The following is a 25,178-nucleotide window of genomic DNA, read 5'->3' as shown; positions in this document are numbered from 1 at the left end:
AGTAGTGAGCGACTAAATATTTAAATAGTATAAACATACCACAGATACAGGGGAGTATCTATAACAAAGACAGTATATAATAAAAATGTCAACATTTTGGTTGAATATCAGAGGGAAACAACCTTCCTGACAACAAAAGCTATTTAGATTGAAGAATCCTGACCCACAGAGGTGATGGAAGCTCCATCACCTGGGAGATGCAAGGACTAACTATGCTAAACAACAGAAGTACATAACAGGAAATAAAACTCTGCAGTGGCATGGAGATAGGCTAGATAACCTCACAGGAAAGTTTCATCTCTACTTTCTGTAAACTTATCTGATACTGTCACTTTTAACAAGCAGATCAGGGTGACAACTTTAAAGAAAAGAAAGTCAAGTCTGTTTACATATTATTTTCCACTTTTCCTCTTATATGATTGAAATTATTCATCCCTATATATCAAGTGCATCATTTTTTGGGAACCCCAGAATGGATCCTGCTTGGAGAGGATATTTATGTAAACACGTAGTTCAGAAATCACAGAAGGTAGATCTGAGTAACCAAAAAGTTATCTCTAGGAGATTCCAGGGATGTAACGCAAGGATGACGAGAGAAGTGATAGCAGAGGTAAATGACACGTCCTTTGAGACCAGAGGCTGGATCTCCGTCAAGCTTTTTGCCAAAGGGTAAGCTCTGGAAAAAGATGTGTTCCCCAAAAGTGTGAAATTTTATTATTCTAATTATGTTGATCATACCAATCTAGGTGAGCAGTTGTACAGATTTAGCTTACTCTAAACCTAGGAGAGCTTTGTTGATATCAGTGTACCTAGTGGCAAAGCATGCCTAGTACAGATTCAGTTTATACTGGCAAAACTGAGCTTTTGCCAATATAGTTAATACATTATGGATAACCTGAAAAATTTTGCTTGACTAAATTTGAGCAAGAAAGACTGACCAGAAAATTCTTTCCCCTTACAATGGCTTCTTTAAAAGTCTTAAGGGCTTTCCCCAACCCCTGCTGATGTTTATAAAGGTCTTCATCAAAGGAGAAGGCCAGCACCCCCATTAAATGTGTTTGGGTCTGCCCATTTCCCACCTGTCTCTTGCTTTTGTTTACACTACTGACAGCATGCCAGCTTCAGCAGCACTGAAGCAAGACCTCCCAACCTCTGAACTCTAAAGAAGTCCCAAAGAGTAAAAAAATCCCTCTCCTAGCTCCCACTGCTCCCTTCTCTATACCATAGATTGGGAAAGGAAGAACAACTTTCCTGTCTGCACCCCCAGCCACATACAAAATGGTCTGCGGAGGGAAGGAGGAGGTCCCCCTGGCTATCCCTTTTTGCCTCTTGCCTACACAGGGCTCCCAGGGAACGGGTATACTCTCCTGGCACCAAACTTAGAAACAGCAGAAGCTCTTCTCTTGTGTTTCTGGTAAAAAGTAAATGCCCCCTTACAGGCACTAAGGAGAGGCATACATGTTCCCCACAAGAGCAATGCAAAAGTGATGACATGCTAATGACAACTCACCACGAACAGAACCAAGAAAGTGAATAAACACAGTGCTGTCAAAATGCACAAAATAAAAAAAGCTGAGGAAACAGAAAAAAAAATCTTGAATCACTTTCAGCTTCTCTTATGTACTTCTTGCCACAAGTGGATGTATAACACCTCCAAAGAGTAATGAGATTTTTCAAATTTACTGTGTCCCCATAAGCTTCAGCATGGAGATTTTATGGCCAATTTAGATGGACCTGAAAATAATGTATTAAATTGGAAACACTGACAACTTTAACTATGAGAACTCCTGAGCAGGTGCTGCTGTATCTGAAGTAGCTTATTTTAAATATCAAGCTTCAGATTTACAATTCTCTGTAACTCTTTATGATGGTAACTACAAAGATTAGGAATTTTATAGGCCCTGGGAGTTTGTGCCTATCTAATCTCAAACCAGTTTAATTTTTCAAATTCAGAACTTGAGCAAATCCTCTTGCTGACTCAGTGGCAGCACTTGAATTTAGCTTAAGTCCTCCTAAGGAAGATCTACACTTACAATGCTGCAACAGTGCAGTTGCACCGATGCAACTGCACCGCTTAAGGAAAGATGCTCCTATGCTGTTGGGAGAGCTTCTCTCATCCCCATTATAAATACACCTCTGTGAGAGACAGTGTCTATGTCAATAGGACAGGCTCTCTGCTGACATAGCGCTGTCTACACTGAAGGTTAGGTTGATATAACTACGTCGTCCAGGACTGTGGATTTTCACATCCCTGAGAGATATAGTTATACTGATATAAGTCTGTACTGTAGACCTGACCTAGGACATATTTGTAATCTTGTTACTGTGTAACCACAAGTTTTGTAGAGCTGGAAGCAGGAACTCCCCAAGAGTGGTGGTAAAAACTTTTAGTTCTTGAAAACATGATTAACTAATCAGCAACTTCTCTACTACACATTAACGGATATTAGCTATGTATGGTATTAGCAATACAGCAGAGAAGGGGAGCAGGAAAAAAGACGGTTACTCACCTTTGTAATTGTTGTTCTTCGAGAGGTGTTGCTCATTCATTCCAATTAGGTGTGTGCGCGCCGTGTGCACGGCCAGAGAATTTTTACCCTAGCACCTCCTGGCAGGTCAGCCGTGGAGCCCCCTAGAGTGGCGCCTTCATGGCACTAGATATATACCCCAGCCGATCCAACGCCCCCTCAGCTCCTTCTTGCCGGCTACTCCGATGGAGGGGAAGGAGGGCGGGTTTGGAATAGATATGGGCAACACATCTCGAAGAACAACAGTTAAAAAAAAATGAGTAACCGTCTTCTTTTCGAGTGCTTGCTCATATTGATTCCAATTAGGTGACTCCCAAGCCTTACCTAGGCGGTGGGGTCGGAATGAAGTACTGTGGATTGTAGGACTGCTCTACCAAACGTCGCATCGTCTCTGGCTTTTCGGACGATGGCATAGTGAGTGGTAAAAGTATATACCGAAGACCAAGTAACAGCTCTGCAGATCTCCTGGATTGGGACCTGGGCCAGGAAAGTTGCCGCCGAGGCCTGAGCCCTTGTAGAGTGAGCGGTGAGTGGCAGGGTCAAAACACCAGCCAGATCGTAGCAAGCACGGACACAGGAAGTGATCCAAGAGGAGATCCGCTGGGAGGAGACCGGGAGGCCCTTCATCCATTCCACCACTGCGACGAAGAGCTGGGTCGTTTTCCTGAATGGCTTTGTACACTCAGTGTAGAAGGCCAGGGCCCTACGAACATCTAGGGGATGTAGCCATTGTTCCTGAAGAGAAGCGTGCATTTTGGGTAAAAAACTGGGAGGAAAAATGTCCTTGTTGATATGAAAGGTGGATACCACCTTGGGAAGAAAGGCCAGGTGAGATCATAGCTGCACCTTGTCCTTACGGAAGATCGTGTATGGTGGTTCTGAGGTAAGAGCCCTGAGCTCAGATACACGCCTTGCCGATGTGATAGCGATGAGGAAAGCCATTTTCTAAGAGAGGTATAGGAGGGAACAGGTGGCCAATGGCTCGAACCGGGTCCCCATGAGCCTGGAGAAGACCAGATTCAGGTCCCGGGGACTAGCTGTCATACCTGTGAGTAGAGACGGTCCAGGCCCTCAAGGCACATACTGACCGTGGAACTGGCAAAGACAGATCGGCCATTCGCTCCCGGGTGGAAAGCTGAAATGGCCGCCAGGTGGACACTAATGGATGATATCGCCAGGCCCTGCTGTTTCAGGCTCAGGAGACAGTCCAAAATGAGAGGCATGGACGCCTGGGGAGGGGAGGAGGGGGGTGTGCTGTGGTGAGTGCACCAGCATGAGAATCATTTCCATTTAGCCATATATGAGGCCCGAGTGGAAGGTTTCCTGCTACCCATCCTGCTGTACTAAATGAGAGCAGAGTAGCTCAGCCATGCAGCATCCATGCCGTAAGATGGAGGGATTGTTAGTTGGGGTGACAGAGGCAGCCGTGATCCTGAGTGATCAGGTCCGGAAAAAAAGACAGCAGAACTGAGGCGTCCACCGAAATCTCCAACAGTGTGGTGTACCAATGCTGCCTGGGCCACGCCCGGGCAACCAGAATCAGTCATGATCTGTCCCTGCACACCTTGAGCAAGACCTTGTGTACAAGGGGAAACAGCGGGAAGGCGTAAAACAACCTGCTAGTCTACAGGAGTAGGAAGGCATCTGTGAGAGAGCCCAGGGAGCGGCCGTGAAGGGAGCAAAATGCCAGGCATTTCTGGTTGCTGCATGAGGCAAACAGGTCAGCCTGGGGAAACCCCCACTTTAGGAAGATGGAGTGGATGACATTGGGGCGGAGTGACCAGTCGTGGGATTGGAAGGACCTGCTGAGGTGGTCCGCCAACATGTTCTGGACCCCTGGGAGAAACGACGCCATCAGGTGAATGGAGTGGGCTATGCAGAATTTCCACAGTCGAATGGCCCCTTGACAGAGGGGGAAGAAATGAGGCTCCCCCGCCCAACTTGTTGATGTAGAATATGGCCATGGTGTTGTCTGTGACGAACGCCATGCAACAACCATGCAACCGCTCCCAAAAGGCTTGGCACGCAAGACACACCGCCATCAGCTCCCGTACGTTGATATGAAGAGAGAGATCGGACGGGGCCCATAGACCTTGCGTCTGGAGGTCCCCAAGGCGGGCGCCCCATCCCAGGACTGACGCATCCGTGATGAGGGACAAGGAAGGCTGAGTGTCGAAGGGGCCTCCTCCGCCGACTGCCCTTGGGTCTAGCCACTACTGGAAGGAGGCCAGGACCCCCTCCGGAATGGTGACCACCAGGTTCAGGCTGTCTCGACCTGGGCGGTAGACTGATGCCATCCAGGCTTGAAGAGGGCATCGAGGTTGGGAAGATCTGAAGGCTCCTGATGAGGCCTGACAAGGCTTGGAAGCGAGCATCTGGAAGGAGGGCTCAAGCCCGCATGGAGTCGAGGACCGCCCTGATAAATTCTATCCTCTGGGTCAGTTCTAGTGTTGACTTCGCCACATTAAGCAGAAGGCCTAACTGTTGCAACGTGTCTGTGACAAATTGAAGGTGAGCCTGCACCTGCTCTTTGCTGTGCCCTTGGATGAGCCTCTGCGGACAAAATGTCAACCACAGGGTCCTCCACCTCAACCACCTCCTGTGCTTGCAGGTTGATGTTCCGCGCCACCCTGTGCAAGAGTTCCTGGTGGGCGCGGAGGTCTATCGGGGAAGGATGGGGGCAATGACTCCGTTATAGCAGTCCTCGCCACAGCCTCATCGGGTGAAGATGAGGAGGATGCCACAGAAGGGACAGGATCATCCAGAGCCTCTTGCTGAGCTGTGCCCCACTGCTCCGGACCCGCAAACTCAGTGTTCAGGCCGGGAGCTGGAGTTGGAATACGAGGAACTGGTGCCTGTAAGGGCAATGCCACCGTCTCCATGCCTCTGGGAGCAGGACAGCTGGCAGAGGCCTCAGGCACTCACAGCTCAGACAGGGCCGAGTGAGAAGCCTCAGAGGGAGCACCCTGGGCCTGGTGGTACACCCAGGGTGTCCAAAAGGGCTACTGGGTGGACCCTTGAGTGGGGCCCTGTTCTTGCGCCTGCCACTGATCTGCCCGAGCCCAGGCGGCTGTGATCCAAGTGGTGGCAGTCTGAGAAGCGTGACCCTGCCTCAGACCCTGATGAGTGAGAGGTGGAACAAAATGGTCATGGTGGTGCCGAGTGGGTCTGTGCTGAATCATGTTGACGAGACTAAACTGATCTCCAGCTTCGCTGTACCAATCGGTGCCACGACACTGGGGAGCGGCGTCTGGACCTAGATCAGTATCAGGACCTGGACCGGCGCCTGGATCTGGACCTGGGTCTCGACGATGATGACAGCCATCAGGAACGGTATCTACTCCTGTGTCGAGACCGGTGCCAGGAGTCGGAGCAGTGCAGCGAGTACAACCAACGCCGCGATGGAGAGTGGTGCCGGGACTGTGAACAGCGCTGGGAGCAGGAACGGCGCCAAGAGTGGAAACAGTACCGAGGCTCAACCGATGGTGCTGGCAGGTGAATAAGAGTCTGTTTGCCCCTAGATGGTGCCACGCGGACAGGTGGCGGTGCCTTGGCCAGTTGAAGGGATGTTGACACAGTCAAGGCAATCAGATCCGTTGCCGCCACAAAGGTATCTGGTGTAGATGGCAACTGGACCTCAACCATGCTGCGAGTCGGGGAGTCCAGTCACACTGGACTCAACTGCTTCGTTTTCGGTGCCGGAGTCAACAGTGCCGAGGCCGTCACTTATGTCCCTGGGCGCTCTGCTGTGGAACGAGGTTCTGGCCAGGCGAGTGAGAGCGGTGTCGGACTAAAGACGTTGGTTGCGGTGCCGGGGAACTTCGGTGCTGTGGCTCTCTATCAGCGTCTGACTGCGGTACCGTTCCTGTAACTGAAGCCGGGGCGCTGCGTACTGAAGTGCTCGGCACCGGGTCTTGTCACGCTGCTGGAGGCTGAGTACTAAGAGCCTCCTCCATAAAGAGCTGTCTCAAACGAAAGTCCCGCTCCTTCTTAGTCCGGGGACGAAAGCTCTTGCAAATCCTGCACCTCTCCGCCTGATGAGATTCCCTCAGGCACTTCAGACAAGAGTCGTGGGAGTCGCCCGTTGGCATGGGCTTGGAATCTGCAGGAGCAGGATCTGCAGGGCTTAAAGCCCGGAGCTTTGGGCATGAGCCCAATCAAGTACGGGAAGGAGGGGAAAACCCCTTCTCCCCCACTAATACAAACTACTATACTATAACTAGAACTACAAATGAATGCATCCAATGAAGTGAGCTGTAGCTCACGAAAGCTTATGCTCAAATACATTTGTTAGTCTCTAAGGTGCCACAAGTACTCCTTTTCCTTTTGCGAATGCAGACTAATACGGCTGCTACTCTGAAACCTAGAACTACAGCTGTTAATCTATAACAATACTATAACAACAAACTATGAACAAACTGTAGGGTGAACGCTAGGGAGAGTGGAGAGTAGCAAAGCCAAGCTCCACAGATCCAACGACCGTCACGGGCGGTAAGAAGGAACTGAGGGGGCACTGGGTTGCCAGGGGTATATATCCAGCGCCATGAAGGCGCCACTCTAGGGGGTTCCACAGCCGACCCACCGGGTGTTACTAGGGTAAAAATTCTCCGATGGCTGTGCATGCGGCATGCGCACATCTAATTGGAATTGATCTGAGCAAGCACTTGAAGAAACACCAGTATTTATTAAATGAAACTTTAAGAAGAAAATTCAGATCTTATCCAAAGAAAAAAAGTAAAACACTCCAAAAACTCTCAAGCTGTGGTCCAGAAAGCCCTTCTTGGTGATCTCTGGAAAGACACATTTTGAGACATAGCCAAGGATTGTTGGGAGAAAATGGGTGTCACTTAGGAAGAGGTCTGCAGAATTTAAGAGTTGGAGATCTACTGGCTTCCCCTTAAGAGAAGCCCTCCTAATTGATAAAGTAATTCAAAATGCTTTTTGAAACTTACCTTGCACAAAAATACTTGGACTAACCGGAAAAGTGTGATTTGAAGACGTATGAAACCCAGAATCCTGAAAATGAAGCACTGAGAAATTAAATCAAAGTAAACACAAGTGTGTTACAGTTAACAGCCTGGGTCAGAACAAGGAAATGGGAATCCTGCACTAAGGGTCTGATTTAAAACCCACTGAAGTTAATAGGACTCTAATGGTTCCAGGCCATTAGCTTGTCCGGCTCAATTTCCCTGCCTGCCTCTCTCACACAGGGCTGTGAAGATGATTTAACAATGCTCATAGTTTGAGATTTTATTCCTTTTAAACTCAATTGCAATGAACTAAGATTAAACTAATAATTTTGTTGAATATTTTTAGGGGCCATATTCCCTAAAATGGGGAAATGGGATTAGGGGGCCCATGAGCTTAACAATACTTTAAGCATTTCAACCATACTGGTCAAAAAACTGAAGCAGAAATTTTAGATTGACTTAGTCCAAGAGAAGCTTTAAGTCAATCTTTTTCAAAATGACTGTAGTAAAAGTTACAATTTTTTAGCCTTCTGCACATTATCAACCAAAATAGTAGAGTAAAAGTCTCCTTACAAAGTTTTCAGATGACTGACTTTGACAATTAGGGCCATCAAATATGCCAGGAGCAATCCCATCCATCACACTTGAGAAATCCAGGCCAGTTGTCTGAGGATTAATATTTTTTCTATGAGGAGACTGATTACTGGCTCTAGGAAAAAAATCTTCAGGTATATTTTTCAGTCTCTTTACAGGTGAAGACAAAAGATCTTCATTGTGGAAATCTGCTACTCTTTTAATTCTGGTAACTGCAGGTAAAGTTCGTATGGGTGAGTTAATTAAAGCATTTACAGTTTCTGACATCTGTATGCCTTCATATTTCCGTAAGTTCGAAGCTCTGAGAAACGTGGGCAGTTTTGGAAACCCTTCGGAACACAATCTCTGATAAACCTCGTCAAATGCACTATCATATTTTTTATGAGACTTTACAGAACTACAGAAGTAGGACTTGATTAGTCTCTCTTTTTCTTTAGGGTTTGAAGGAGGCTTTCTAATCTTAAGAGGTTTCTGAAGTTCTTTGGGGCACAGCTTCTGGTAAAGTTTTTCAAATTCTTCTTCACATTTCTGGCGAGTCTTGACTGGACTTTGATTCACAGGAAGTGAGGAAAAAGAATGACTGCGCTGCAGTGAAACACCTCCCCTGAAAGTTTTTATTTCAGGATTTCTGATTAATGCATTTGATGTTCTTACTAGAGAATAGCTGTTAAGTGGTGGAAAGGTATTAGCATCACCATTCAAGTTGCAAGTGGACAAGTGGAACCCTGATGTACTATCGAAAGCTGTATTGTCAATTTTGCCATTCTTGCTCTCTTTCACGAGACAAGGAGATGTTGTGCAAGTTACAGAAGAGCATCCCAGAGAAAGTACTTCAGGCAGCTTCCCATTTGGGCTGCTTTTTGAGTCATGTAATGTCATGGTGGTCTGAGATGGACCCTCAGTTAAAAATGTTTCTTCTGTTCTAGCAGTAACATTTGGAAAAACAGACTCTGAGATGTTTTGGTCTATTCTTTGAATGTATGAATTATCTTCTAAATTTTGAGGCCAATCTATTTCCATTTCAGTCGTATTAACATGTGGGTAAGATACCACACCAGATTCACCATTAGTCACACACTGTGTCGGACATTTGCCATCCTGAAGAAGCTGGTTACTTTCATTTAAATTATTTCGAACAGGCAATTTATGATCATTACTATTTGTGTTAGGCAGCATAGGCTTCAATTTAGATGTCCTGAACCTTCTTATTCTTTCTATGGTGACATTAAGCTTTGATTTTCTAGGAGGCCATCCTCTGTATTTGTAGTGTCTGATTATGGAATCAGCTGCTTTTTTCTGAGAGTGTTTGTTCATCAACTTGCTAAGTGTCTCCACCATTCCTGGATACAAATCTGCAAGTGTGACGTTGTTCCAGGAACATTCTTCATTTGCAGACTGGTACTCTTCCATGAAGCTATCATAGCCCGTTTCATTTTTTTCCAGAAAAGGTATATGTCTGGGTACAGTTATCTTATCTGCTGAAATAAGAAAACACAGAAACACATAGTATGAGAGACCTGGATGCAGGAGGTGCATTTCTAGACGCTGCTCTCCTTCTAAAACCATTAGCTTGGTTGTGTATTAGGCCAAATAAAGTTATATACAACAGTGATTAGAACCTTTCAAAAATGTATTAATTACATAGCATAAATCTAATTTTAAATATTAGAAGGTGTACAAATATTCTTGCAGTGTTGATCTTCATGTGCTGTTAATAAAGCCTTGTAAAATTCTAGATTGTTTTCTTTTTTCATGAGTGAAATCTCTAGTGTTTTTCATCACGATTCCCATCAGGTTACAGGATTGTTGCTGGACAAATATGTTTTAGTAAATTTTCATCAAAGTTTGTACAAGGCTATATTAACAGACTGCAGAAAATGGATACCAAGTATTTTGGAGTACAAACTATTTTAAAGTTCTTCTGGGGCATAAGTGGGAGTTGTCCTAAAAGGACTTCTTGCAACAAGAGTATGTACAACACTCAGTGGTGAATGCATTTTAGTGCAAAATACTTTCACTGCCAAGACAAAGAGAGCCTCTCCTCTTATCAAATCTGCAATAATGACTGGGAAGCAAATGAGAATTTCTTAGCAAGCAAAGACAAAAGTGTCATAAAATTCACTATGTTCATTTGACGATTGTAATGTTGTCTTAAAGTTATAATGAGTAACTTACTAAGTTACAAAGTGCTCTAAAGTATTTACTGTAAAAGTAACAAAGATTCATAAATGGCAGCACTTCACTCCTAAGTCATTGTGAAACAGGAAGAGACTACTGATTTTGGGGTAAATTATCATCTGCATATAAGCAAATGTGTAAATTAACAAGGTTCAATTGAATAATGAAACATAGCGCATAGCCTTATGTAGAGTTTTGGTCAAAGTAATACAATGATTCTCCCTAAAAGCCAAGTTTTTACCCAAGACTTTTATTGTCCCACCTTTAGTAACTGAAGCCCATTAAGTCCAAAAATGTAGAAGGATCAAGAGGACTTTCTGTAATCCCAGGGTACTATGTACTGAAAGGAAATGTTTTCAAAAGGCACAAAAGGCAATTAGGTGCCCACTAACCGCTATGTCTTAAATGCTAGGGACCAGTATGCTTGGTTGGGTGTCTGATAGCAACTGTTAGGATGTGAAAATAACATGGAAGAAGTAAACCCTTCTGCAAAAGGGCACCAGACTTCAACGCAAGTTTTTCCCTACCTAAAGACTGCAAAAATCAGGCCCATTATCTTCACGCTGCTCCTGCACAAGCAGTTACTTGCAAATACAAGACTCCCATGAGACTGTGTTGTGCTACCAGCTAAACAAAGCATGCACAAAAACATGTAATAACTTGAGCATGTTTAAATTCTTTATTACGGTGGGTTTTTAAATGTCTCTTTTTCTCTGACTATTTTAGAAGAGCTGAGTTCATTTATAAGAGATAACTCCTTTTCAAAAAATGTTTAAAATATGCCTCTGGTAAAACATTAACAATGGGCCTATATACATCCTCAAGAATTCAAACTGTTGTATCTTTATGTTCAGGTGACCACACTTTTCTGCATTTTCAACAAATATGTTAAATAACTACAGTTCAGTGTCATACTCACCAACTGGAGATTTAGTCATACCCATCAAGTCTCGCCATGGAGATGTTACGTGGAGACGCTTTGATTTTTCTTCAGGTGCAACCTGAAAAACCCACAGAACTTATTTAGTAATTTATGTTTATATTACAGCAACAATCATGCCCCATTCAGGATTGTGGTCCCATTGTGCTAGGCACTGTACAAAAGACATGAACCATACCCTGAAGAGCTCAGTAAAACAGGGAGGAAAAAGTTCTATTTAAGATTTGCTTTTGCTTCAGTTACAGTTGCAGTATGATTTATTTGACAAAGCAACAGATAAGAACTTGAGAAAAAGGATATTTGGCAAAATATTCAAAATCTTACATGACATTTATAATTTCTAAATTAAGCATAAAGTTTGCATTTTTCCTAAATATTTAAATTTACTTCCATTTATAAAACAAGGAACACATATCTGAACACTTTAGGCACCTCTGACAAATACAATAAATTAAAAAAACAGCAGCCCCATTACATAAAACATTACTACATGACCATACAGCTCCCCACTTCCTCCAATTTCTTATTTTCCGTGAACATCAAGCCCAAAAATATTTGCTTCTTCAGAAAGTCTATTAAGATTTGTAAGTAATGACAGGTAAATAATGTATAATGGGAAAGAGTTAAATTATGTTTGTTCAGTTTCTTTGAATCATCCCACAATGTTTCAAAGCTATCAGAGCAATACTTTCCATAATGGGCAAAAGCCAGCACTCCCTACCCCACCAGAAAAAGCAATAAAAATTCAAGTGAGAGGCAGCAAAGGAAAGTATTTTGGTGGTCTTTGTGATGCAATTCTAATAAAAAGCCCACTATTATTGCATATTGGTGACTGTAACCTATGTTGAAAGAAAAAGAAATCAGGGATACTGAAGACAATATTTGAGAGTTTGAAGGAATGTTACACAAATGAGCTAGTTCAGTGATGAATGTACCTGGCATATACTGAGACTGTGCCTTTGTTCAGCAGCCAAAAATAGGGCTTAATAAACCGAGATAGCCAATTCTAGGGACATATCACTGGTCTCCAACCCAATAAGAAAGAAACAAATTGGAATATGACGACACTGACAAACTCATACTGGTATACGGACTCACAAGTTTGCTTTAAACTGACGAACTGTATATTGATTCAAATTTTTATAAGTGAATAAGATGTTCCATCTTCAAGAAACTCAGCCTATTTTTCACAAAGAAGTTCTCACAGATTTGGATTGCCCCTAGCCAAGGCACACCAAGCAATAGTTTGGCTAGCAGTTTAAAGACTCCAGTTTTAAGTAGTGAATTAATTCTACCAAACCAAGCAGATGCATTACCATAATCCATTTAGGGATGTTTCTTTCATCATCTTGTACTATCACATCCACACGAACTCTGACTTTCTCTCTCATTTCCAGCTCAGAAGGGTTTAGAAGTCGAATGTCCTCCTTTTATTCACAGAAACAAAAACATGTCAAATGCAACATCCGAACAAAAAATGTTAGTAACAAGTTAGTAATAGAAAACTTCATAAAACATATTCAAATCATAGGGATTTCAAACTTGAAAAAACAACAACAAAACAGTATAAATATTGACCAATAAAGACAAGCCCACTCAGGTCACTGCATTTCAAGTAAATGCTGTTTATATTGGAAGTCAGAGAGAGTAGTATAAAATGTTCAGTAACTGTAATCTAACTTTTCAATTATATATATTCTCTGGTTTAAGAAAAAATATGAAATAGTGTTTACATTAGATGCATGTATAAATAGCAATATGAAACAAGAAATTCAGTCACCTCCTAAGTCCTTTGGAACCACGTGTACTTGTGAGATGTGAATAGCCTAACTAGAAGCCAATACCACTCCAACTACTTTCCATCTGAAGTATTCCAGCAGACTTTCTTCACCTTTAATTTATTTATTTTAAATAGGAAAAGTTTGATAATGATTTATGGAAAGATACTGTCTTCTCATAGCTATACATCACTGACAAGTTGGGTGATCCTAGGCAAGTCAACCTCTGTGCCTCAGAGTGCCCATCTGTAAAAAAGGTTAATAATACTTCAAAATATTCTGAGACAAAATTTTGTAAAGTACTGAGATCCTTGGATGCAAATAACAAAAATGCTAAATATTGTATACTAATAAATGAGATACAAATTATAATCCATACTCCTACATAAAAGGGAGATTTGTCTCCATTCTTAACCTCTACTTAACTCTAGATTCTCTGGCCTTCTCAGTGTTAATACGGGCCTTTACCAAAAACATAGGAATTGCCATACTGGATCAGACATGAGATCCACCTAGTCCAGTTTCCTGTCTTTGACAGTTACCAACACTAGATGTATCACAGGAAAGTGTCAGAACCCCACAGTTGGCATGCAGAGCAAAGTAGAGCAATCTGGACCCCTGCATTAAGTCTTAGAATCACTGAACTGGAAGGGACCTCGAGAGGTCATCTAGTTCAGTCCCCTGCACTCAAGGCAGGACTAAGTATTATCTAGACTATCTGTGACAGGCATTTGTCCAACCTGCTCTTAAAAATCCCCAGTGATGGAGATTCCACAACCTCCCTAGGCAATTTATCCAGTGCTTAATCACTTTGACAGTTAGGAAGTTTTTCCTAACATCCAACCTAAACTGCCCTTGCTGCAATTTAAGCCCGTTGCTTCTTGTCCTATCCTCAGAGTTTAAGGACAACAATTTTCTCCCTCCTCCTTGTAACAACCTTTTATGTACTTGTAAAAACAGTTATGTCCCCTCTCTGTCTTCTCCTCTGCAGACTAAACAAACCCAGTTTTTTCAATCTTCTCTCATAGGTCATGTTTTCTAGACCTTTAATCATTTTTGTCGCTCTTCTCTGGATTTTCTCCAGTTTGTCCACATCTTTCCTGAAATGTGGCACCCAGAACTGGACACAATACTCCAGTTGAGGTCTGATCAGCACAGAGTAGAGCGGAAGAATTACTTCTCATGTCTTGCTTACAATACTCCTGCTGATACATCCCAGAATGATGTTTGATTTTTTTGCAACAGCGTTACACTGTTGATTCATATTTAACTTGTGATCCACTATGACCCCCAGATACCTTTCCGCAGTACTCCTTCCTAGGCAGTCATTTCCCATTTTGTATGTGTGCAACTGATTGTTCCTTCCTAAGTATTTCGCATTTATCCTTCTTGAATTTCATCCTATTTACTTCAGATCATTTTGAATTTAAATCCTATCCTCCAAAGCACTTGCAACCCCTCTCAGCATGGTGTCATCCACAATCTTTATAAGTGTATTCTCTATGCCATTATCTAAATCATTGTTGAAGATATTGAACAGAACCAGACCCAGAACTGATCCCTGAAGGACGCCACTCGTTATGTCCTTCCAGCATGACTGTGAACCACTGATAGCTACTCTCTTATAGTAGCTCCATCTGGGTTTTATTTCCCTAGTTTGTTTATGAGAAGGTCATGCAAGACAGAAACAAAAGCCTTACTAAGGTCAAGATATACCACATCTACCGCTTCCCCCACATCCACAAGGCTTGTTACCCTGTCAAAGAAAGCTATCAGGTTGGTTTGACACAATTTGTTCTTGACAAACCCATGCTGACAGTTATTTATCTTCTAGGTGTTTGCAAATTGATTGCTTAATTATTTGCTCCATTATCTTTCCAGGTACAGAAGTTAAGCTGACTGGTCTGTAATTCCCTGGGTTGTCCTTATTTCCCTTTCCCATCTTTCCAGTCTTCTGGAATGTCTCCTGTCTGGAATGTCTTATTGTGGTTTCTAACAGTTAAAGATTGGCTTATGCATTGAGGCATATATTTTAACATGCCTTCAAACTCTGATTTTTAAAACAACTCCAGATTGCATATGGATATCAAAACTCTCTTTTTGATTTTGCTAAATTCTTGGCCTCAACCCTGTGAGGCAAGGTGTTTCAGTCTAATTACACATTGTATTGATTTTGAATTTGCCACCAAATATCATGAAATGGCCCTTTGTTCTTGTGTTAAGAGACAAGGAAAACTATTTCATGATCTATTGCTTCTTTACAATTCATTATTTTATATATTTTTATCACACCCACCTCCTCTTATTTAACTCCTTTCTAACATGAACAATCCCCATCTGTTTAATCTCAGATGAGGACACACCATTTATTTATATTCTCCATCACACTCCCTATGTATCTTAACATCATTTGCAATTTTGACTGCTCTGTGCATTGACCTGAGGTCTTCACTGAGCTGTCAAAAACTCCTGTCCCTTTCCTGAGTCAACATTAACTTCAGAAACCTGTAAAATGTTTTCAATAGTTCAATTTTTTCCCCAATCCAATGTATGTTACTTTACATTTATCAACATTGAACTTAATTTGCCATCATATTGCTTGTTTAGGGGTCTCTGAAATTCTTCGCTGTCTTCTCTGGGTCTAGAAACTCCAAACAGCTTATATGAAATGGCTTTGTTTGTGTCAGTCCAGATCACAAATGCACTGAAAGCGTTTAATAATATTAATCAATAACCTTGTATTGTAAGCAATCTCAGGTCTGAACAAGGATGGAAAATGAATCTCCCTCCCACATCTACAGTTGGTCACTAGCACCAAAGCAGCATATAGGCAACGTAATGGAGAAAAGGAGAAGAAAGTTGTATTAGTATAGTGCTTGCTGTTGGCCACGCTGTAATTGACCCGTGGATGAACAGGAATTAAGTTTGTGGCTGTCAGTCCAGAACTTGTCACCTACACAAAATCCCCATGAAAATATTTTAAATTAAAAAATCCAACCCCTTAAAGCATATGCAAAAGGTATAAAGCAGAATTGTTTTTACCTTGAGGTTAACATTTTCAAATTTTCTTCTAATCGAAACCAAATCAGCTTCGCTTTCGGTATCTACAATTTGAAGTTAAACACTAAGTAAATTCCAATTCATCCAAAACCAATGCAATATATTTGTATTTCTGGGAATGATTTTAAACTGACACTGTGAAGACCAAACTCGCCAAAAAATTACATCTTGAAAAAAATACATTTTTACAAAATCCTTAAAAATATAGTACAGGAACATATTTCTTAACTTCAATCTCATTGAAAGTCAGTGGAACTTGGGATCCGCAGCGCCTAAGTCACTTTTGAAAAATGGCATAACCAGAGCTCTTTGAGATAGACTATGTATATTCACACTCATGGAATGCGCTGGACAGTGTAACTCAAATGGTTGAAATGTCTCACAGGAGTGACTGTTAGAGAGCTCACATGCCCCTCTACCCCACCGTCCATTCCCAAGTGTTCCAAGGGCAAGGCTATTAAAGGGAGCATGGTGCCCTCTGCAACCTTAATTCCTTCCACGGTTTTCTCAGTCAGTATTTCATTAGGACTCTGAAGAGGACAGGAAGGTTGGCAAGGAGTGTGAATATGCAGAGTCCATCTCAAACAACTCTGGTCAGAGGTAAGTAAACTCTGTTTTTCTTCCTTCAAATGTCCTCTGCATATTCCCACTCATGGGCACTCAATACCCTATTCAGTGTTCAGAGAACACCAAACGAGTCTTCTAACCTTGCTTTCTCAGGTGGAGAGTTGTAAGAAGCGTAAGAGTTTTTTCCCCCCCACTTCCCTTATAGGCAATGTATCTTGCAGATCTGGTAAATGATCTGACTGTGAACTTGTGTGATGCACTTCATCTAAAACCATGACAGAAGGAGCTGAAAGTACTGGTGACAAGGTTATCACCAGTTGCGGAACCAAAGTCTCTATGAAGTTCACTAAGAACAAAACTTTCCTTAAATCACAAACTTAGCCAAGACTAACACCAACTATAAAGCAGGAAACCACACTAAGCTAAAGCACTATAATAATCTAAGTGAAGGATCTAGATTAATGGAGGTTTACATCTATCTGATCCTGCAGTTGGAAGGAACTGAGTCTGCAGAGGGTGCCATGCCCCCTTTTAAAGCCTTGCTCTCAGACCATTAGAGAATGCAGACAAGTAGGAGGCGGCATGCATGCTTTAACAGATATAGGAAGTTGCTATAAGAAGTTGCCACCATCTGGGCTACAGCAGCCATAAAATCCCATGAGTACGAATATGCTGAGGAGATAGATAAAGACATTTAAAAAGCTAATGCGACTGTCCTTTTAATTGTCAGAAATGTCACATCTTGAAATGGTTGTTTTCCATTGATAGATAAATGCAGAGGGGCATTTTAAGAGATATACTATGACATGCTTATGGATAGGGCCCTACCAAATTCACAGACATGAAAAAAAGCATCGTGGACCGTGAATTCTGGTCTTATGTGTGCTTTTACCCTATACTATATAGATTTCACAGGGGAGTTCACGTTTCTCAAATTGGGGGTCCTGACTCAAAAGGTTGTGCAGCGGGGATTGCAAGGTTATTTTACAAGGGAAGGGTGGCGCGGTTTTGCCACCTTTACTTCTGTGCTGCTGTCAGAACTGGGTGGCTGGAGAGCGGCAGCTGGTGGCCAGGCGCCCAGTTCTGAAGGTGGTGCCCCGCCAGCAGCAGCAGCACAGAAGTAAGGATGGTAATACCATACCAAGCCACCCTTACTTCTGCGCTGCTGCCTTCAGAGCTGGGTGGCCCGAGAGTAGCAGCTACTGACTGAGGGCCCAGCTCTGTAGGCCGTAGCAGCTGTGCAGCTCTGAAGGCAGCACCACCACCAGCAGCAATGCAGAAATAAGGGTAGCAGTACCACAACTCTCCCTACAATAACCTTGCAACCCCCTCACCACACACAACTACTTTTTGGGTCAGGACCCTAAAATTACAACACTGTGAAATTTCAGATTTGAATAACTGAAACCATTAAATGTATGATTTTTAAAAACCTCTGACCATGAAACTGAAAATAAAAGGACCATGAATTTGGTCGGACCCTACTTATGGAGAAGTTTCATTTTCAATAATTATACCAAAGAGATTATGTACCAATTAATTAGACTGCTCAACTGTGATATGAGTTATAAGTAGAACATTACCAACCATTACCCTACTCAAAAGCACAAATCTTGCTCTTACAGATAGAAAAAGTCTCATCTGAAATACACATGTTGTGTGATGTCATTCAGAACACAGCTATTTGAAGACAACAGTATTAATACAAGTGTCATGACCAACTAATAAGTCAGTCAGGAACACAAAACATTTTCAAAAGTTTGAAATGGAGACTGACAATCATTGCAGGAGTCCTGGTCTCTCTTGCAGACACATCATGATGGCTCAGTTCAATGACTCACTTGCATGTCCATTAAAATTACTCCCCATGCCTTTCTGGTACAAACCTCTTAGGCACTATGGTGATACACACAAACCAACCAAACCAAAAAAATAATAATAAACCACTCATTTCTATTTTGCAGTATGAGTTTTCATTCTCTCTCCCCCTTTTGATTTATGAAATGGCAGACAGATGCAAAGGAACCTATTTCATACTTAGAGAGACAAGGTGGGGGAGGTAATATCTTTTATTGGACCAACTTCTGTTGGTAAGAGAGAGAGAGAGAGAGAGAGACAGACAAGCTTTTGAGTTTACACAGACTCTTCTTGGATGCCATACCAGTCACTTCTGTGCTGGGGTCTAATCAAGGACACGAATGTTGCACTGGTCAACAATATGGTCTCATACAGTCCCTACTCAATACTTCAGCTACAACATATTAGGAGTGTAAAAAGCAGACACAGATTAACCCACCATTTTAATTATTTTGGAAAAATCACAACAAGCAGGACTTTCATGCATTTTAAATTAATAAATACTATGGCAAGATTAATAACTTTTTTGAAATCTTACCTGTGTCAGCAACTTGAATCTCTTCATAGGAGTCTATAAAGGATTTCCTAGCAGGTTCCTTGAAATAAAAATACACATGAACAAAGTCACAAGAACTAGTAGCAGTTTAGCTCTAATAATCTGGACTACTCGAATTCCCTTCGCCATTAGTTCCATTGTCATTGCTGAAAGCCCAATTCTCTTGTGAAAATGACTATGTCAAAAAGGCATCTAAAACAAAACTGCTCCTAAAGCCTATTCTTGACTCTCAGCTGAATACTCAATTTTTTACCACTTTTTCCTCCATTTATTCCCAGAGAACCAACATAAAAGTGAGAGGAAGCTAGTGCGTACTCGGTTACACATTATAATATAACAGCTCAACAATGATATAGTGATGGGGCTCAGATAGATTGGTTTAACAGCTAAAAGAATTTTAATTGCTGTATCTTTACTGTCGGTAATCTATGAGCCAAAAAGAATCCAGTTTGCACTTCAGAATCCATGTTGAGTTTGTAGACCTGGCAATTAGGGGAAAATAGCATACTTATAAACTGAGTACATTTCATCTGGTGTCATGCAGAGCCACTAAATCTTCAACACCACAATGCTATTCTTGGAGTAGAATCAAGAGCAGAACCACCTAGTTTCAAAGTAGTACCACACTTGAGGTTACTTAACTGCTATATGAAGGCTGCCTTGCAAAATGGTCATGGAACTTTACCAGCTGAGAAAAAAAAGTTTACTCTCTCATCCTCTATTATGAGATGGATACTGAAAAGAACAGAGATCTTATTTGCCTGTCAATTACAGTTGCTTGCCACAGGAGAACAGAAATTTGCAAGAGCGATTGACTTACTTTACTGTAGATACCATTACATTATAGAGAGAGTCAAATGAAGTTCTCTACTTCATCAAAAAAAGAGACTGGTTATTTGCAACTGGTTTTCTTAAAACTATATTAATATTCCTCAGAATATGGGGGTTTGATCCTGCACCCAAAGAAATAACTGGAGTCAACAGGGAAAAAAAAAAGTCACAATGTATGCAGATTAGGCTCTTAACAGTTTACTTAAAAGGTTTCAGTAGAGAAAATTTCAGAGTCAATATTTTTAGGAACGTTTTACATTCCAATGCAAAGGATACTCATACAGACAAATAGCATTTTTTACATGTTTTCAATTGACATCTTACCAGAGTTCTTGAAGAACCTCGTTGCAAAACAAATCTAAACAGTATTTTTCTATCTAATCCAAAAATGCACTTTGGACTGAAGACAACAGCAAAATGCAGACAGACAGAAAAAACTTTCATGAACTTGAGACAGATAACTAGAAAAACAATGTCATTACTTAAATGGCGCAACAAACCCAAGAAGCCTGCCATACTGAATTTCAGGTACTGTTTCACATTTGATCCTGAGAAGGAGCAAGTCCCAAAAGCAGCTAACCCTTAAAGAGCCTGTAGAGTTTACAATTGACACATTAAACATCAGTAAGGTTAAAAAAACCAAAACCAAACCTATCTTCAATTGAAAAACAAAACAAAACCCCATCTGGTAGGTGTTAAAGCCCACAAGAAATAGCTCTTTCACTTCAGATTAATTTAAAACAGAGGCTGGGATTCAGCGAATGTTCATATATTCACAGCACAGGAGGGAGGAGATAATCACACGAGGGGCAAAGAGTTATAGAAAACATAATACAAAAGACTATTTCTATATGGCCTTCATATAAACAACATGCATTCCTTGATAAAAAGTGAAATAAAAAATACAACTATGTGTGCAATACAAGAGGAAAGAATATTGTAGTACACTTTAAAAACAGTAAGAACATGCTTAAAAACCTCCCCCGCAACTTTAGAACAATGGTGACTAATACCAGGGTCCAAATATAATTTTCCAATATTGTTGAGAGCTATAACCAGAGAAAAAAAAACAATAATTGCTCTATGGACCATACTGCTCACTGGCTTTCCAGCTTCACCCAACCCATAAAAGCCTCTAGACCCAGATGACTTAAGCTTAGCAGGATTCATTTTAAATCAGCAGTCATTAGTGTAAACTGATGCCACCTGACACACAGAAATGGATGAACAACATATCCATCCATTGCAGTTAGCAAATGAAGTCTCCCCCACACCTTATGTGCACAGGGTCCAGTATCCCAGCCTTGCAGGAAGGTCTCTGTTACAGTCCCACTCACTCATTCACCAGTTGGGAGTGTGGGGGCCATTCCTGGGGAGAAGCTGTTCAGCAGCAGGTTGGCCTCCTTTCAGCCAGGAGCTAGCTCTCCTTCTCGTGGTCTTGGGGATCTCTGTGCAATCCCCACCAAGACCACAGCCTTCCCTGCAACTTGTGCCTGTCGTGTCATTGGCCCTGCAGCTGTGCAGGGAGCCTCCTGCAATCTTTCTGTTAAGCTGTGAAAATGTACTAAAAAACTTGAGGTCCAATTACATCAGGGTTAGACAACTAAGCAGTACAGTTTAGTTGAACTTCTGTATGATGTGGGGTGCACCAAATCCAAGGGCATATTAGATCCAGGTTTGACATGGTCTGAACTCTGTTGCACCAAGTAATACAATTAGAAACCATTGTGCCTCAGCGCACATAAAATGAGGCCTCAAACTCATCTTGTAGATGGGGGATACAGCTGATAAGGGTATGGTGAGGTACAAAACCCATAACTGCAGGCCACCTCCAGTTGCTCCATTGCTTTAAAGATAGAAAATGTAAATTAGATGATCTCAGTAACTATGAGAATAAATTTTGTTTCAAACCATGCACATACTAACAGTAATAGCTCTTCTAAAAGGATGCAACTGGCCATAAAGGAGGCATGTGCATTCAACAGCTGGGGAACTATATGGGCAATTCTTGAAGGAGATGCACTGCTGCAATACCGTAGTAAACAAGGAAGAAAAATTCCTCATTTTTTCAAAAAGATTGTATCTGTATTAGACAGCATGGTAACTTAATTCAATAATTCACACACTTATTTTAAATTAGGCTATCATAAAAATCATACAGAATCCTGCATGAAGAAAAACATAGTAATTATATTTACAGAGTCATACATTCATATCTAACGCATTCACATTTGCCAGAAAACCTTATGGTGTCCATACCTGATGTACTTTTAAATCTTCATCTTCAAAATCAGAGATCCATTGCTTTCGTGATTCTTAATTAGAAAATTTGAAAAAAGAAATCTATGTTAGAATGCGACATATTGCAAACAAGTGTTACATTTTCATCCAAAAACTGATTTAACTAATTTCTCATTTAGACATAAATATTTATGATTAAAGTATTTTCTAAATAAGTAAACTCCGGAAAGGTTTAACAAATTCAGAACACAGACAAAGAAATGAAAGAAAGGAAGACAGACACAGTCAGATTTTCACCCAACATAAATTGGCATAGTATCACAGAAGTCAATGAAGCTATGTTCATTAGATCAGCCACAGATCTCACCCAATGCTTTTAGACAGATACTCAAAAGCCTCCCTAGTAGACAACCACAAACTATTTGTAAAACACCGCTAATCTCTAGGGACCCAATATTACAATACTTAAGCAACTGTCTAACTTTCTTTATGTGGGTAAGTTCTACTAACCTTATTGGGACTACACGTAAGTCAAGTTATACACACACACACACACACACTTAAGTGTTTGCAGGATCAGAGCCTATTTCTCTACAGTACAGGTAATATTCACCTTTAAAATATACAAGTTGCCCAAAACCAATTATTAACATTCTCAAATGTTATGGGGGAGAGATTTTCAGGGGAACAAGTATAGTTGGGTGCCAAACTTCCTTTTGTACCTCTAGAAGTCATCCCTCTACTTCTGGACTTTTGCATATTCCCTTCTAGCTATGAAGCTTTTCCATAAGCACTGGTTCCTGGATATTTTTACTCAACTTTTTAAAGTTGTACACATGAAAAAAAATCAGGTTGTAGATACTGGAAATTACATTCAAAGCACAAGACTTTCTCTTTTAAACAAAAAGATTTACAAGGTTTACACTACAGTCATTAATTTACTCTTTTAGGTAGATAAATATTTATACTACTTATAACTAATAATTACTGATTATGAGTTGCAAATACTATTAAAACCATTTATAATGTTCTAATGAGATACAGCACGCCTTCTTCTGTGTTCTTTGTGTGATTATTTACATAGTGCCTAAAAATGTGCTAGAAAGCAAGGAAGGAGACGATTTAGAGCTAATTTTTTTTACCAATATATAAGGAAAAATAGAGTATCATAAATATACATTTGTCTAGTTTCAAGTACCCTTTTTATTTTGCCTGCTCCAGATACCGGCCTCAAACACAGCACTGCATTAAATGAACACTATTTACACAAAATAATTCTGCTGGTGTTCCCAGATCTGAGCCTTCCTGCACTACTTCACCAATACCATCTTGCAACTGTCAGATGTGCCATGACTGAACCAGGGAGCGACACCTCCATGTGCACACATCAGTTTGAGCTGCTATACCAGGGGTGGGCAAACTTTTTGGTCCGAGGGCCACATCGGGGTGTGAAACTGTATGGAGGACCAGGTAGGGAAGGCCGTGCCCCCCAAATAGCCTAGCCCCCACCCCCTATTCACCCTGTCCCACTTCCTGTCCCCTGACTGCCCCCTTCCGGGACCCCCCCACCCCAAACCGCACCAGCCAGGATCCCAACCCCCGATCCAACCCCTCCTGCTCCTTGTACCCTCACTGCCCCGACCTATCCACACCCCCACCCCCCGACAGGCCCCCCGGGACTCCCACACCCTATCCAACCCCCCCGTTCCCTGACAGCTCCAGAACATCTGCCTCTGGGACGCCCCGCCCCTAACCACCCCCTGCTCCCTGTCTGCCCCCAGGGACCTGCTACCCAACCCACCCGCCGCCGCCATGCACTGCCACCACCGCCCCCTTACATGCCGCTCAGAGCGGCAGGAGCTTGCAGCCCCACTGCTGGCGAGGCTGTGGGGGAAGGAGAACAGCAGGGGAGGGACTGGGGCTAGCCTCCCTGGCCAGGAGCTCAGGGGCCAGGCAGGACGGTCCCGCGGGCCAGATGTGGCTCGTGGGCCATAGTTTGCCCACCTCTGTGCTATACCTTTCCCGCTTGCTCCCTGAAGTGACACCAGAAAGTGGATATTCCTCTGCCTACATTTCCTGGTACTGTCTTTGAGAGTCACGAGAGAAGAGAAAGAGGGGAGGCAGTTTTCTGTGTATTTTGAAAGGATATCAGGGAGGTTTGAGTTTTTTCCACCTGCTACTTCAGGAGCTGCTTTATGTGCTTCATATCTTTCTGGTATATTTTGGGCAGCCCATCTTAGAACAGTTTCTTCCATTACAAATTGTGCTTCCCCTCCTTGGCTTAAGGGGGATCTTGTCTCCATCCCTATATTTTAATTTTTTTTTTTTCCCCACAAGAAGCAAGACAAATGTAAAGACCATAACAGCATCTGTTGTTATAAAAAGAGTCTAAAACATGTTCCATGCTTTTTTCTCCTTTAAGAATCCAGTGAAAGAGTCTACTTTGTGCTTCAGTCCCCACCATCTTCTCCCTTAGCTTATTAGTGCACCAGAAGCACTCAGCCTGACTGATTAAAAAAAGCAATCAAATTTCCTTAAAACCAGTGATTACATCTGATGCCAACTTTATTTAATTTGTATTTACAGCTGCGAATACTCTTGAAGGGTAATTTGATTCTTGATGCTAAACTAGATACTGTCCTTAATAAAATGTCTCAGATGGAAAACTGATTTGAAGTAGTTGAGAAGAAACCTGAAAATATGAAGAAAAAGCCTTTGGCTCTGGAAACAGAACTAAATAGGTATCTTAAACAAGGATAACTCCTTGTTATATTGGAAAACAGGATCTAGTTTCTCAATAGTAGTACAGCCTCTAATATCCATACATGGGACATGCTTTTGATGTGCACCAGAGGCAGGGGAAAAAGAGTAATTAACTCAGTCTGATATTATTACATTATTAGCAAGAATTTGATTCTCCTCTCTAGAACGAAGGATACCTAATAAAAGTTCTGTACCTAAATCTTCCTATCTGCTGGTACTAAAACTGTAGTGCTTATGTCTTCTCATGACAGAGCGCATGTGATGCAATTGGTCTGCAAAACATGGAAACATTATGTATAATAAAAATATATGTAT

The 25,178-nt window shown here is 41.9% G+C and overlaps 1 protein-coding gene across 9 annotated transcripts in view; it reads right to left on the bottom strand.

Annotated features, from left to right (window-relative positions):
* HJURP (Holliday junction recognition protein) overlaps positions 1 to 25,178 on the bottom strand; it is a 41,239-nt gene that overhangs the window by 5,406 nt on the left and 10,655 nt on the right. For 4 of the 9 annotated variants that reach the window (XM_073306187.1, XM_073306255.1, XM_073306207.1 and 1 more), the window contains exons 5-11: positions 22,119 to 22,174; positions 19,011 to 19,068; positions 16,031 to 16,092; positions 12,527 to 12,637; positions 11,190 to 11,271; positions 8,072 to 9,570; positions 7,481 to 7,558 (exon numbers count right to left, since the gene is read on the bottom strand). In XM_073306187.1, the coding sequence (XP_073162288.1) occupies positions 7,481 to 7,558; positions 8,072 to 9,570; positions 11,190 to 11,271; positions 12,527 to 12,637; positions 16,031 to 16,092; positions 19,011 to 19,068; positions 22,119 to 22,174 (1,946 nt within the window). Of the gene's footprint in view, positions 1 to 7,480; positions 7,559 to 8,071; positions 9,571 to 11,189; positions 11,272 to 12,526; positions 12,638 to 12,990; positions 13,208 to 16,030; positions 16,093 to 19,010; positions 19,069 to 22,118; positions 22,175 to 25,178 lie in introns of those variants that run through there. The other 5 variants (XM_073306225.1, XM_073306244.1, XM_073306197.1 and 2 more) reach the window with 4 other exon arrangements.

This window comes from Lepidochelys kempii, chromosome 1 (assembly GCF_965140265.1).
Source record: "Lepidochelys kempii isolate rLepKem1 chromosome 1, rLepKem1.hap2, whole genome shotgun sequence".
Lineage (NCBI taxonomy): Eukaryota > Metazoa > Chordata > Testudines > Cheloniidae > Lepidochelys > Lepidochelys kempii.
This window is presented reverse-complemented; position numbering and strand designations above follow the sequence as displayed.